At 47.1% G+C, this 15,458-nt stretch overlaps 1 protein-coding gene across 1 annotated transcript in view; it reads right to left on the reverse strand.

Moving 5' to 3' along the window:
- agap1 (ArfGAP with GTPase domain, ankyrin repeat and PH domain 1) overlaps nt 1-1,455 on the reverse strand; it is a 128,987-nt gene extending 127,532 nt beyond the window's left edge. Inside the window, 1 exon segment of the mRNA XM_030752466.1 lies at nt 2-1,455. Coding sequence (XP_030608326.1) covers nt 2-589 — 588 coding nt within the window. The 5' untranslated portion in view covers nt 590-1,455.
- Between the last annotated feature and the right edge of the window lie 14,003 nt (nt 1,456-15,458).

The following is a 15,458-nucleotide window of genomic DNA, read 5'->3' on the forward strand; positions in this document are numbered from 1 at the left end:
GGCGCTTCAGAGGAGGTGGAGTCTGTGGGGGGCATTCTGTAGAGGCCCCGTTACTTTTGGAGTGGGTCAACTTCCCATCGTCATTCAGTGGCTTCGAGCTCGGCTCCTCCATGCTCTTTGCCTTCAGGAGCTTCTTCTTCTTCTTGCCAACGTCGCCATTCTCCACCACCGCCTGTGGCGTTTCCTCTGCTTCCTGCTCGCCGCCCTCCTCCTGCCCGGGCTCCGCCAGCGGACTGGTGGCCTTGGCATCACGCTGCAGTAGCTGCTTCCTGCAGATCTTCAGCCTGCCCAGCTCCAGCTGGCCCGTGCTGAACGTCCTGAAGTTCCTCATGTAGCCAAGGGAGGAGGAGAACTCGTCCGATTCATCCTCCACCTCCTTCAGCTGCTCCAGCAGACCGCTCCGCTGCACCTCCGCCGACCCCTCACGCCTGAAGGCGCCCACCTTTGGGTTCTCCGCCCGCCGGGGAGCCGAGCCCCCATCATCCAAACTCTCCCTCTTCACGAGCGTGAGGGAGATCCTGTACACAGTCTTCCTCTGAGGAGCTCCTCTCTCCATCCTCTCAGTGCAGTTACTGTCCAGTAGGTACATGTCCCCCTTTCACGCTCATGTGAAAAACTACAAAATGCTCCTTTAGTTTGATAATATCAGGATTTAAAGGCAAAACTACAAAATGCTCCTTTAGTTTGATAATATCAGGATTTAAAGGCAAAACTACAAAATGCTCCTTTAGTTTGATAATATCAGGATTTAAAGGCAAAACTACAAAATGCTCCTTTAGTTTGATAATATCAGGATTTAAAGGCAAAACTACAAAATGCTCCTTTAGTTTGATAAGCGGATTCCTTCAAATTAAAAGCAGCTTTCTGAACACCAACCTCTGCAGGCTGCTGATGTGTCTGCGGTTAAAATCCAGTAAATTAACGTGAATTAACTCCATAAACCAGGTTCAGAAAAACCGCCTCGGAGCTGAAACCGGCTTTCCTCTCATCCAGATGTGCAAACAGCGGCTTAAGACGCAGGAAACACATTCCGGGTTCATCCCAGCAGGATTCACGCGCACACAGGCGCATTCTCCGCGGCTTCCACGGGGCTCACAGCTGAGCGCAGACCGGCGTCTGAAGCGTCCTGCCCGGTCAGAGGAGGTCCTTAGTCCACGCTGAGTCTCGGCTGCAGCTCCGGCATCATTACAAACCAAACCGAGCGCGGAGACGTTATTCTAGTCCCGGACGGTCTCCCATTGTGTGCGCGCATCCCCCGCAGCGCAGCACGGCGCAGCAGCCAGCCGGGCCTCTCGCACCTCAAACCGGCTTCAGTTGTGATCCAAATGTCGCTGAACTTCCAGCTGCAGATTCAGACCCGGAACTGGACCCGGACCTCCCCCCAGACTTTAACCCACTGACAGCGACACCGGACCGGACAGCCACCGCGCCGTCCTCCGCTGCACTCTGAGCGCTCTCCGCTCCGCTCTGCTCCACACACACACAGACACACACACTGAAGACCGGCCAGCAGCAGCAAAGGATGGTGGGAAAACACGGAGCCGAGTCCACACGGGAGCCGGAGTGTTAAACCACGTGTTTATTATTTACTCTCATATCAGAGGTTCAGTTGATGCAGACGCTCTTTTAGCGACACTGACTCCGAAAACGGACTTTTAATCCTGTCTACCAGGTATGGAGGACTGAAAAAGCCAAAATTAAAACAAAAGAAAAAAAATTGTTTATCCGATTTGTTTATGATCTAAGTTTTAGTATGGAAGCCTGAAACTGCCAAAATAAGAACTAAAGAAAAATGTAATAAAATATAAAGAGGAAGTTAATAAATAAAAAAATACACAAAAATGATATTTTACATTTAATTTGCTCATTTATTCACAAGTTTATTAATTTCTTTTGGTTTGCTTTTAAACATTCAAGCCTGTTAATCTTTACGTGTATACACGTCTTTTCTACTACAGTGCTGCTTATGGAGGGCTTGGTCAAGGATTAGAACCTAAGACCTTATTGTCGTGAGGCTGCAGTGCCAACCAGAACACCACTGTGCTGCCACATTAAATCAAATGCAACAAAAATAATATGAAAAAATTTCTTGGTATTGACTGTTTCAATTTGACATAAGTTAATGCTTCTAATTTGATCTGCTTTTGTATTTGTTTTAATTTATATAAAGTCTCTATTCATTTACCTTCCTTTGTAATTTTCCATTTCATTTAGCAAAAACATTTACTACATGACACTTTGAAGGACAGCCCCTTTATTTAAATCATGAAGAAGATACATCCAAAGATATTTAAAGACAAATAAATACAGGAATAAACAAAAAGATGCAAATTTAACTAAATTTCACACCTGCAATTATTCTGTTTTTGCTCCAATTTATGGTTGTTTTTTTTTTTTTTAATGAGTCCTATTTATGGTCTACTTATATTGGCAATTTCAGTCCTCCATACAGTTGAAAACTGAAGCATGGATTTTATATTCTGGAAAGTGTTTCTGTCATGTTTCTCCTTCCAGCAGGCTGGAAACTTTCCTAAAATAAATGCTGAGGACTTGATAACACCTAACTGTGCCTTCACTGTCTGCTCTACATGTAGGTCAGCGGGACAGCAGCGGGTTTACACGAGAGCCAAATCCAGCTCGGGTTTTACGGGATGCACCGCCTCCTCCAAAACAGGGGTGGAGTCTCCTCTTTCTCCTCTCTGTCTGTCAAGCTCTTTGAAGCCTCCCAGGCAGCCATGGAGGGCACAAGCTGCACCCAGAGGGGCACGAAATCATATGTGAGGTGGAAGAACCGGCAGAAAGAGGAGCTCAGGGGGCGTCCGGCGCTGGAATACAAACATTAAGTGCAGTTTAAATATCTGCGTGGGAACAAATGCACTCATTTAATCCCACATGGTGAGCATGAAACATGTAAGCACAAAAATACTGCAGCAGAAGCAGAGTCTGATTTTCATGGAGGTCACGGAGGGCTGCGTTTGGTCTGGGTCTTCTCCATCTCCAGAGGAAACTACGGAAATCCCACAAGGCTGGTGAGCCAAACAGGACGTGAGCATCACTGTCAAAAAGTCCAAAGTTTCTCCGTCCACAGTGCCTCCCAAAAGTTCCTGTTTTACAGTCCCTCAAACACCAGAGTCATGTGGATGACCGGAATAACTGGAAATAAACACGTTAAACTAAGAAAACACAGATGGACACAAAGGCCAGAGGAGAAGCTCCAGGAAATGTATTCTAACTAAAGCTTCCTTTCTGCTCCTCGTTGGTCATTCCATATAAAAACAGCTGAATCTGGCAGAAGTTCCCACCTGACCTCCTCAGTGAGATGATTTTCTTTTTTTTTTGTTTCTGGACATTATTTCAGACCATCCTGTGTGATCCAGCACCGTTCCTCCATTTCACAGCCGCGAGCTCCACTCACAGGGTTACAGTAAAACTGTATTAGAAGGAATCAGGGCTGGAAGATGATCCTGGTATCCAAACCTTTCATATGCTGCAGCTTGCTCCGATATGGCCCCTTGAGGTTAACCCAGAATGCACTTTTTTGAAGTTTTCTCCAGGAAACAGATGAAACATCCGGGATACCCACGCTTCCTTCTGTCACTCTACATCACAGGCGTTAAACTGGTGCAGCGCTGCTACTGAAACTATGACATATCCCAGGATACTGATGCTTGGAGCTGGTCACAGGACTGGATATCTCCTGGACTCATGGAGTCATGAGGGACTGAAAAAATGCTGGAAAAGTACAAAATTTCTGGCCACCCTCTTTTACTCTTTATAATTCGAGGGCCTCGACTCAGATGAAGGTAAATGTCAGCTGATTCTGAGGGGCTCAGGTGGGAGGCAGTGATTGGCTTTGGCTTCTTAAGGCTGCATGTTGGAAAAATATTCTGCTGCAGGCGTTTCTGGGTGTTAAAATGTGATTCCCGGGAAATGAAGGATGGAGAACGGCTCCACCTTACCTATCAGGGGCCGACAGAACCTGCAGCAGCAGTTCTACTCTGTGCTTGGGAATATCTGGGGTACATAAAGCAGATCCTATCTCAGGTCCTCCTGTGCTCAGAGCGCGCCGCTCCGTCACCGCTCCGAATTTAAAATATTTACAGTGGAAGTGAGAACCGGCTCTCCGGCTGCCGTTCGTCATGTGACCTGCGTCTCTTTGATCAGTTTCTAAATTAAAGTGAAATCCTGAGTGGAAACTCGTTCTCGCAGCACTTTCTTTCATCACAGCGTTTCATCTCTGAAGTGCTTCCCTTCCTCTCAGAGGAGGAGGAGGAGGAGGAGGTGGAGCGTGGGGGAGGATTAACTCACCCTCTTCTTCCTCACCACCAGGCCTCACCCTCTGACGCCGGATGGATTATTAGTGGGATTAATCGAGATTAGAGAAGCAGCCGAGGGCAACTCTCTCCCTCCACTTTTTGGTTGTGTTCACACAAACACGGTTCATTTGCTCCCCCTCCTCCCATCGAACGAGACACCCAACATCAAACGCACCTCCACCTGACGACAGGGCGAGCAGCAGACGGACGCCGAGGGACGCCGCCGTGCACACACACAGCTGGGACCAGCTGGACGGCGATGGGAAAAGGTCGCTATCTTCACACGAAGCAGGAAACATCACATGCGTCGGGCGGTAGGAAGGTGGAAGCAAACTCCACGCCGAGATGGCAAATTAAACACCAACGCACGCAGCAATGCCGCGACATCAAACGCACCTCGGAGCCTTTCATCACGCCGCAGCCTCGGACTCAGACGTGTGAAAACTCGTGTGATGTTGCAGCCGCTGAAGCAGCTCCTGACTTCAGGGAGGGAGTCTGTCACGGCGGGTAGGGACATGAAAACCAGCTTCCTGTAGATCTGAGACCAAACAGCTCACAAACATCACCACACAGAAACACACACACAGTGTGACGCACAGAGGTCGGTTAATGGACGAGCTGATAAAGATGGTGAGCAGGACTCGAGCCGCTGTCAGTCCAACAAGCAGCAGTTCCTCGTGTTTCTGAAGGTTCGGCTCTCAAACCGGACAGAACTGCCCCCCCGAGGGACCGCGATGATCAGACGAAGGACGCTTCGCAGCCTCCAAATGTGCAGCTTACATCACACAGGACCCTGGGTCGGATGCAGGGATGGAGACTTCCATGTTGGTGCTCAGCATGGACTCCATCAGTGTTCATGTAGCGCTCTCTCCTCCATCTCAGCACACCAACAAGGAAGGAGGTGCGACCTTCTGATGATGCTCAACAAATGCTGTCTTTCAGAACTAAATTTGCAAAGTAAAACGACAAAAAGAACACAAAATAACAAACGTCAATCAACTACAGCAACGTCTTCATCCAACCCCAGTTCTTCATTTAATCAACCAACTGAAGACCCCGTGGATCAGCAGCTGGACCTCGTAACAAAATGTCAGTCACGAAAAGTAATCGACTGTTTTTTGTGTTCATGGACACAAGTTGTCACGTCTTGTGACTGCAGCAGAAATGAGCTTCCTCTGAACGGTGTCCGGACTCTCCCTTAGAGATACAGTGAGGAGCTCAGAGTAGAGCCGCTACTACCCCACATCGAGTTAAGGTGCTTCAGCCTTCTGATCAGGATGATCAGGATGCCTCCTCTACAGCTCCAAGGTGAGGTGTTTCAGGCATGTCTTCCAGGAGGAGGCGCTGGGGCAGACCAGGACACGCTGGAGAGATCAAGTCTCGCGGCTATCCTGGGAACGCCTCGGATGAGCTGGAGGAGGTGACCGTGCAGAGCAGAGGTCCGAGCTTCTCTGCTTGGACTGCTGTCCCTACAGCCTGAACCCGGATATTCGGATACTTTGTTCCCAGAATACATTTTGCTGGGAGGAAGCACCACGGCAACCAAAGCTTTAAAAGATGCTGCATTTGAACCTGAACTGAGATATGTCTCTAAACCAGCGCAGCAGTTATTAATGCCTAATTAATGATTTCAAAATGGGACAAATGATCCATTCTGCATCCATGGACACAAATCCACACATATGAGAGCAGGCTGATGGAAACACACACACACACACACACACACACACACACACAAAAAGGAAACTTCACTTCCAGAAACACAAATGAATCGATTTAAAGGACGTGAGTTTTTCACAGGCTGCAGTGAGACTGATCTGGGTGCAGCCGGCTCATCGTTTCCAGTTTAATGTCTCTGGTTTTGAACTCAGTGACACAAACACAGTGAGGCGCTTTCACCTCGAGGCTTAAAGCCTAAAAGTAACGTCTGTAACAAAGGTTAGACTCTGAGGCAACTGTTTCTACTGTTTCTGCCCTCTGCAGTTAAAAAAAGAGCGGGCTGGTCCTGCTCAAGGGCACTTAGACGTGGGTATTCTGGGTCGCTGCAGCAGGACGATGATGAGGTTTGCTCAGAGTCAGTGTTGTGTCAATTGCCATCGATCAGCCTGAGAAAACAGCTCAGAGCTGTCAGAGGTGAGAGGCTGCTTTATCTCACAGTCCTCCACAATGAGCTCAGGATCTGTTTTGTCTGTCCTCTCGTTAATCATCTCCTGACCTTCCACATTTATCTGCTGACCTTGTGTGGCGCCCTGACCTCTGACAGATACCAGTGAGAGGGATTTATAGCAAATGCACTTTCAGGAAGGTTATTTCTCATTTTCCTGTGAGTTAAAGCTTCCTGATGCAAGCCGTTTGGAGTGAACTTTGAATCCAAGCATCCGCTGAGGTCTGCGGGGCTTTAATCTGTCCACGGGTCTCCGGGGACGCCGCCGCCACCGCCCTTATCGGGCCCTGCAGCAGCGGCCCCGCAGAGAGCGTGGACAAACAGCGACACATCAGAGAGGGTCACTGCGGTGAGGTTTATAGAAGCAGACACAAAGCAGCTGGATATTTGAAATGGAGATCTGGGAGCACAGCGGGATTAACCGGAGGTCAACTGCAGCCGGCAGGTGGAGGCTGGAAAACTGATGGAGGGGAAGATGGAGACGTGGCTGTTAAATGGGATTACCAAGAAACGTCTAGCAACATGTCTGCTGCATTTAAGGCACAGCAACAGCTTTAAAATCACTTCTGAAGCCTCCAATCAATAGAAATCAATAGAAATGAATAGAAATCACCTCTCCAGAAACAATAATTGTATCTTTATTCTTTTCAGCAGCTTCTGTTCTCCTCTTACCTCCTTATAGCTTTGGAGGGCAAACATCTTTAGGTGCTCCACACAGAGGACAGCTCCACCTTTAATTGAATAAAAACTCTACAAATATTTAGTTTAGTTTTACCTTTGCAGATACGTGACTCCTGATGTTATCCCTGCTCAGCTGCCCTCCGACCTCGCTCCCTAACAAGGGATTTCAAACCTTTGTCATCAGGATCATTGGGATCTCTAATATCCAGTGAACATCTACAGTTCTACATCCTGCTGCTGTTCTTTCAGGCTGCAGTTAAACAGACAATAAGCTGCAGTGCAAAGGTCACAGAAATCTGTTTGCAACTGTTACAAGAATGAACCTTTGTGTGGATCATATTTCCAGACCTAAACACAAACAGCTGTTCACAGACCTGAAACAACACAAACACCCACATGTGCAGAATCAGGGCCGCCTGCTTTCATAGTTTTATGTAAACAGACTAGAAGCTGGTGAGAAGAAGTCTGTAATGTACTTTATGACTAACAGCAGGCGCCCAAGAAGAGACTGTGATGCACCGTTTAGGCTCAGGCTGCTCAGTGAAGCCGCCCTTCAGTCCAGGCCGGTCACGCTGGGTCTCAGCGAGCCGTTACACGAGTGTGTTTTTCCCTGACGCTGATCAATAGAACAGGAAACAGGCGAGTTCAGGAGCAGAGTGACACACAGAGAGGCGTTTGTCTGCTGGCTGACCATCTGCTGTGTCGGCACGCTCTGCCTGCATCACATGAAATATGTATGCAGCTCTGCAGAAGCATGTCTGACACACCGCGCGACCACGAGGGAGAAACACACACACCGCAGTATCTCGAGTCCGCGTCGGCCGTCTTTGGGATTAACCGCTCGCTCCGTTACAGTCGTGTGAAAACGACCCGAAAACCCGGAGACGTTCTCTGGATACACGCCGTCAGACAGATCTGATCAGACGCTGAACTGCGACTGTTTGAGCTTCATGGATCATTTTAAAGTACTGCAGAGGAGCTTTAACAGTCTGAACGCGGCATCTGACGAGCACACGAGCAGATTACAAAGTAAATGTGCCACGTTTCTGTGGACTGACTGTGAATCTAAACCAACAACAAGCCAGTTGAAGTTAAACGTGCTCAGAATTTGGTTTGATAACTCCATAATTCTGCTTTTTGGTCTCAAAACATCTGACACAACAACAAAAAGATTATTTATATTACTTTGCAAGGCTTCAAACTAATGTTCAGAGCTGCAGGGCCTGCATCCAAACTTCCTGTATGTTTAAAAGTCAGGATAAATATAAACCAATGAGAACGCTGCACCTTCTGTGACTGGCATTATTACAGTAAGAACTAAGTGGCCCGACATGCTCAGTAGATGCACCAGTGATGGGAAAAAGCCATCGGAATGGGAATTGTCAGCTGGGAATGACCACAGCGTTTGTGTTTGTATGAAGGAGCCGCTGTAACGACATTATTATTACACACATCCTCACAACAGGTTAAAGAGGAGCTCCTGTGACACTCATGGTTAGCAAACAGCCAGCGGGGAGCACTCTAATCAAACATTAGAGTGCTCCCCGCGCACACACACACACACACACACACACACACACACACACACACACACACACACACACACACACACACACTCATCTTCCTCATCCTGCAGGAGTTCAGGGTTTTTCTTCTGCATCAAAGAGTGAAGGAGCAGCGGGAGGTGCAACGCCCTCCCCTCCACCTACCTCCTCACGTTCTCCCTCTACCCCCCTGGAGACGGGGGAAAATGGGTCAGTTAGCTGGGTGGGGGTGGGGTGGGTGTGAGGGTGGGGTGGGGGGTAGGCAGGCAGGGAGTGTCCCCTTCTGGTAGGAGGAACAGGAGGAGGAAGAAGCAAATCCACACACTTCTAAAAATGGCTCAGCTAAAGAGGCAGGCTCAGCTTCAACCCCCAAAAAATCTACTGACTGACCAGCAGCACAGAGGTCAAAGGTCAAACAGCAAAGAAAGGAGACATAACCAGCAGAGGAAGAGAGTGTGTGGTCTGAAGGACGGTTACTTCTCTTACCTGAGATTTTAGGAGGCAGGTGAAGAAACGGCAGCAGGACATGAGGAGAGAAGGAGAGAGGAGAAACAGTCACAACATGCTGGTGCAAACTGGGTTTGTTAGACAAATCATAACCAGGCTTTTATACATGTACTCGCATTTGGAAAACAGCAGAGGAGTCATCAAGAAAAACAAACACTCACTCCAAAGCTACCAGACTGCATTCACACAGTGATTTCTGCCTCACAGAGAACAGCAGCTGCTGCCCACTCTGTGTGACTCTTGTATTACTGACCCATTCGTTCCAATCTGAGCTAACCCTTTAACCACTGGAAAACTAACTGACCCATCCAGGCAGAAGCAGGTGAGCGGCTCCTTTGAGGTTTTGAGGTAAAAGTCCTGTTTTTGTGGATGGAGTCTGGTGGGAAGGACCGAGGACAACGCCATATTGATTTTTAAGGTGCCAGGGTCAGTGCTCCTTAGGGAGGCTTGATCTACTGCCACCTACTGTACGCACACACACACACACACACACACACCCAGCAGATCAGATCACAACCCCACTGCAAAGAAACCAAACCATCGTCAGCTGAGAGAAAACAGCTTTTACTTTGAAACAACAAGTTTGAGCCACTTTTCACTGTGATCTGTGACATCATCTCCTGCACCTTTAATGATGCGTGGGGATTTCCTTTCTTTGGTTCTCAAATCATTAGCAAACCAAACACAGGCACACAGGTGACCTTGAAGAGATTTATGCAAATCAAAAATGAAGAGGGAGACTGAGAGGGGGGGGGGGGGGGCGAGAGGGGGGGGGCGAGGAGAGCGAGAGAGAGAGAGTGAGACAGAGCAAGAGGGGGGGGCGCGAGAGAGAGAGCGAGAGAGGGGGGGCGAGAGAGAGAGAGAGTGAGAGAGAGCAAGAGGGGGGGCGAGAGAGAGAGAGAGTGAGAGAGGGGGGGGCGAGAGCGAGAGGGGAGAGAGAGCGAGAGAGAGAGAGAGAGAGAGAGAGAGAGGAGAGGAGAGTGGGGGGGGGACGAGAGAGAGAGTGAGAGGGGAGCAAGAGGGGGGCGAGGGAGAGGAGAGAAGAGGGGGAGGAGAGAAGAGGAGAGAGAGGGGGAGAGAGAGAGAAGAGAAGAGGTTAGAGAGAGGAGAGAGGGGGGGGCGAGAGAGAGAGAGCTAGAGATGGCGCGAGAGCGAGAGGAATTAGAGTGAGGGAAGAGAGGAAGAGGTGAGTGAGAGGAGAGGGAGAGAGAGAGAATGAGGAGAGAGAGAGAAGAGAGAGAGATGAGAGCGGAGAGAGGAGAGAGAGAGGAGAACCTGCCCCACCCCCACGCTCCCCGACCCCAGTCTGTTGCTATGGAGATGTAAATGGAGGGAGAAAGGGAGCGGGGGGGGGGGGCTTGCATGGCTGGCTTGCTTGGGCATCTGAAGTGTGTTGGTGGTGTGAGTGTGTGCGCGCTTTACTGAGCGTGTGGCAGTACACTCAGGCTTCTTTCCAGGAAGGCCATGCGAAATCACGTTGATAAATTCCACCACTCTCAAAGCGTTAACAAACCTACGGTGGTCCCTGAGGTCCAGCATACACAGCAGCTGTGACTGTACTCCTGCTTGTGTTTTCTCATTAAAAAGACTGACCAGTACAATACAATACAAAATTAAAGTGCCAAAAGCTGCAGTTCCTTTAACGCCCACCAGAGGCTGATTCCAACGCTGAGTTGGAGTCCACAGTGAATCTCATGTTTAAAACATCCAATTTTACAAATAAACATGTTTATGTCCTGCTACAAAATAGAAGTTTTGGTCTCTGTAGATAATTGCCTCCTTTATAACTATCACAGGAGTCAATTTTTTATAACTCACATGTTTAAATTGTATTAAAGCTCAAAGTTTGCATTATTAGGGGTGTGGCCTCTTTGACTGACAGGCGACTGTAACTTCCAGCTGTCTGCTAGGCATCAGAAGTGGACAAAATGTGAACTTATTTGTGCTAATTGGTAATAAATAAAAGCACATCATCAGCATATAGTGATAGTTTATGCTTAGTCTGTCCCTTTTAATGTGGATATCTGACAAATCACTCGGCTTACTGTGTGGTTAACTGTAGACAGTCCAATAAGTTTGTGTGCTCCAGTCTATGAATACAGCATCCTGAACAAGTTAGTTAACATTACCTGACAATTTTGTCATACACATATAGGCTCATTTGTAGCCTCACAAAAGCAAAATAATGGCAGCTATAAAGCTAAGGATGCTTCAAAACTGGGCTTTATGGTCACGGTGGTTAAGTCCATTTAAGCTCCAACTTTGGTGGCATACAAAGACCATAACAAGGAATGTTAGAATTATAAAAACACAATTTCAAATAGTGCTGCAAAAGTCATTATTCTTAAGTTACAGAATAAGATGACGTTGCCTACTTATTCACTTTTAAGTCAAAATAAGTCTTATTTTGGTTTAACTCACAGCATCTAGTGGCTATAGCAAAAACCCATTGGCATGTTGATTGGTTGCCTATAAACTTTATTTATTGGGATTTTAAAGGGTTAAAAAAAAAAAGAAATGTTTTAATTTCTTGTGCGAATCTCAAAGTTTCCAAAAATAAAAAAAATGGGATCAGTCATGGTTTGTGTTTGAGGGTTTTGCCAGCTTTTCTCTTGATGAAGACCCCTTGATCCTTATAAACAAAAGAGCAAGATGAGCGTTAAAGAGATGGAAAACAATTTAAAAAATGCATCAAATATGACCAGCAGATGTTTGTGGGAAAACAAAGCAATAAACGGCATAAAACTGGCAGCAAGACGGGATGCTGCTGCAGCACAGATGGAGCCCAGCGGATTAGGAATTCATGAATATCTGAAAATAAGTAAAAATCACAACTAAAGCGCACACCTTCAAGTGCATGTGAGTGTGAGTGTGTGTGAGCAAAGGGGTGCAAACAGCTGATGTCCAGAAATCCCATGAGAGGCTTGAGTGCGCACAAGCTACCACACATAATGTGTTTTAATCTAGTTACAATAGCTCCTCAACCACACGCTCGGCTGTTACGCTGCATTAAAACAAGGCCTACGATTGGTCCAGGGCCAGGAAGTACAGCAAAGGAGGAGGAGGCGGTCCAGGAAAGAGGGCGAGAATGAGGAGGAGAGGAGGGGCAGCTGGGGGTGAAGTGATAACAGCGCTAATCCCAGATAAACAGATGAGGAGGAGGAAGAGGAGCAGGTGGAAACTGGCATAAGAAGTGGAAAATATCTTCAAATATTAAGAAAAGCTGTAACTGCAATCGACTGATAATCAGTTCAGTCCATAAAAATAAAGAAAAATGACAAAAAGAACCAAAGTGAAATGCGATGAATCATTTTTGTGAAGTCAAAACGCAGAAATATTCAGTTTATGGTCCAAGCACAGCAGAAAAGGCGGCTTTAATAACCATCTATTAGTTGGTTTAAAAAAAACATCAAATATATTTTGAAATACAAATTTCTCTTCTGGGCAAATGTGCCAAACCTTGAACTAAGTGTGTTGAGTTATGAACAAAAAGAAGAGCAAATAAATGAATGACACAAAAACAGGAACAGTCCTCAGAGCCGCCAACTGACCAAAACGTTTGTCTGCAAGTATTTTGGTCGAAAAAAGGTGAAAAAAGTTCCCAAAAAGTGAAAAACTGGTGCTAGAAGGTAAAGATGGAAATACGTTGATTAAAGTTGTCACTTCGTGAGAGAAAAGTTATAAAAACTAAAATAGAGTTGAGTCCTAAATTTGAGCAGTAAATTACAGATTTTAAGATTGAAGTCATAATGTTACAATCAGAAAGTTGAAATAATTAATAAGAGACAGTTTGAAATACTTCACTGAAGGTAAAAGGGAGAAACTTTTGATTATTCTAAGATTAAAGTTGTTAAGTTACAGAGAAAAGCTGAAACATGGACAGACTGCAGGCTGAGCTTCAGCTGCTGTGATTTATGAGCTGCAGCACTGAGAGACAGAAAGCTGTTTTTTCATTGGTTGTTGCTCATTTCTAACATTAAATGAGCTTTGACTGATATTCTGAGGGATCAGTTAATTTACAGACTAAGTAAATATGAGATCAGTTCTTCATCGCGCTGCGACTTCCTGCTTTAAAACTGAGCCGAGGCTCTGGAGACGTGCTCAGGATTACTGGAATCTCTGAGTCAATGTCACACAGGAAGTGTGTGCATGTGTGTGTGTGTGTGTGTGTGTGTGTAGGCCTGTCATGAGGCACATACATAACATGCACACATGCACATACATATGTAACATGTACACACTGGAGTGAATACATGCCCTAGAGGCATCATTAGAAAGCAGAGAGAGGGATGCATTAATTATTCAGAGCCTGTGAAGAGTCCCGTGTGTGTGTGTGTGTGTGTGTGTGTGTGTGTGTGTGTGTGTGTGTGTGTGTGTGTGTGTGTGTGTGTGTGTGTGTGTGTGTCACAGGGATCACAGGCAGCTAATTGGTTCCCACCAATCACAGAGGAGCCTGCATCAGAAAACACTTATTTCAGCTGTGATCCAGTCAGCAGCAACAGCCCCAGAACGGTTGATCAATTCAGCAACTTTTCAGGGAAACATTGTGGGCAACACTTTCACACCATTAGATAATCAGATAGTTTCCCTGCCTTTTTGCTCCTCTGTGGAAACAGTTGTGAAATCAGAGTAATGACCTGAGCATCAGTGTATTAACACAGATCTCCACAGAGTCACTGGATCAGTGCTGACAGCTGGATGAATGAGCATGACAGGAAAATGAGATATTACAGAAATGCTTAAGTTACTTTAATGGTGACTCAGTGAGCAGTTAGTGAGGGACATCAGTCTGGTCGAGTCTGCAGCTGAACATGAACGTCTGCACTCAGACGTGGACATTTTCAGAGTTTTGATTGGACTGCAGCGACTGCGCTCACATCTGGAACATCTGGCCTGAGCATCCAGGACCCCATATTTCTGAGCTTTCGCCCTGCAGTGGCAGAAGAAGTGACACTCCTACTTCCAGTGTTACTGGTTCAGTTTAAGACCATTTAAATCCAATGAATGTCTTATTTTTTAATTGACTGCCTTTTAAGGCTTCTGCCCAGAACTCCATGAATCGCCACCTTACGTGGTGGAGGGGTTTGAGTCCCAGGGATCCCAGGAGCAATGCTGTCCTGGGGCTATTGCCCTCTGATAGGGTCTACCAAGGTCAATTGTTCCTGGGTGAGGGGCCAGACAAAGAGCAATTCAGATGACACCTACGACAGAAAGATCAAGGGAACAGTTTAACCTTCCCGGGATAAGAGTTACCAGGGCCCCCACCCTGGAGCCAGGCCTGGGGAGGGGGATCAGGGGAGAGCGCCTGGTGGCCAGGCACTCGCCCATGGGGCCCAGCCCAAAGAGGAGACTTAGGCCCACCCGCAGGAGGCGTTGTAGGGGGTCGGGTGCAGTGTGTGTCCGGACACGCTGGGGAGATTGTATCTCTCGGCTGGCCTGGTAACACCTCGGTGTTCCCCGGATAAGCCGGAGGAGGCGGCTGGGAGAGGGAGGTCTGGGTTTCTCAGACTGCTGCCCCAGAGAAGCAGAAGAAAATGGATGGAGAAGAAGCAAACATTCACCAAGCTTCTGGTTTTCCAGGTTTTCAAATATGAAACTTTACCTTTTCCTTAGTATTACATCATAACATGATCCCATGAGTATTTCTGGATTCACTCTAGGACACACTGAGGCATCTGATTGGGTAATTTTGGATTACAGTATTTAAGAGCCTGAAATGAATATAAAATAAGCCTTAGATCATTATTATGAATGCACTCTATTAAAGCAGTAAAACTAAAGAGTCTGGACTACAGTGACACACAGCTCAGTAATAAATACCTCAGATACGAGAGCAGTCGAGTACTCGAACCTTTGATTTCTGGGAGTCTTTTGAGCTCTCAGTATCAACACACTCTGTGGCCACACGCATCCACCCATACACACACACACACAGAAAATTCCCAGCATTCCTGCCATTCCAAACACACCGCAGCTCACTGCTGCCACCTGCTGTCCAGCTTCCAGCTGTGTGCCACATGTGGACACGCTGATCTTTTCAGGTCTCGTTTAGATGGCTGTGGGCAGCTCTCAGGTCACTGAGTCCACTCAAAAACTGACCGATGTCTCTAACCGTGAGCTGAAGTCTGTTTGTGAGCCGGAGGTGTTTTAATGTGTCGCCTTTATGGTTTTATTCCTCCATAAAGCCCCTCTGGCTGCTCCCGTGTGGGATTCTGCTCCAGTAAAACCCTGCGGTCGCTCACTGTG

This window comes from Archocentrus centrarchus, chromosome 2, assembly GCF_007364275.1.
Source record: "Archocentrus centrarchus isolate MPI-CPG fArcCen1 chromosome 2, fArcCen1, whole genome shotgun sequence".
Classification (NCBI taxonomy): Eukaryota; Metazoa; Chordata; class Actinopteri; order Cichliformes; family Cichlidae; genus Archocentrus; species Archocentrus centrarchus.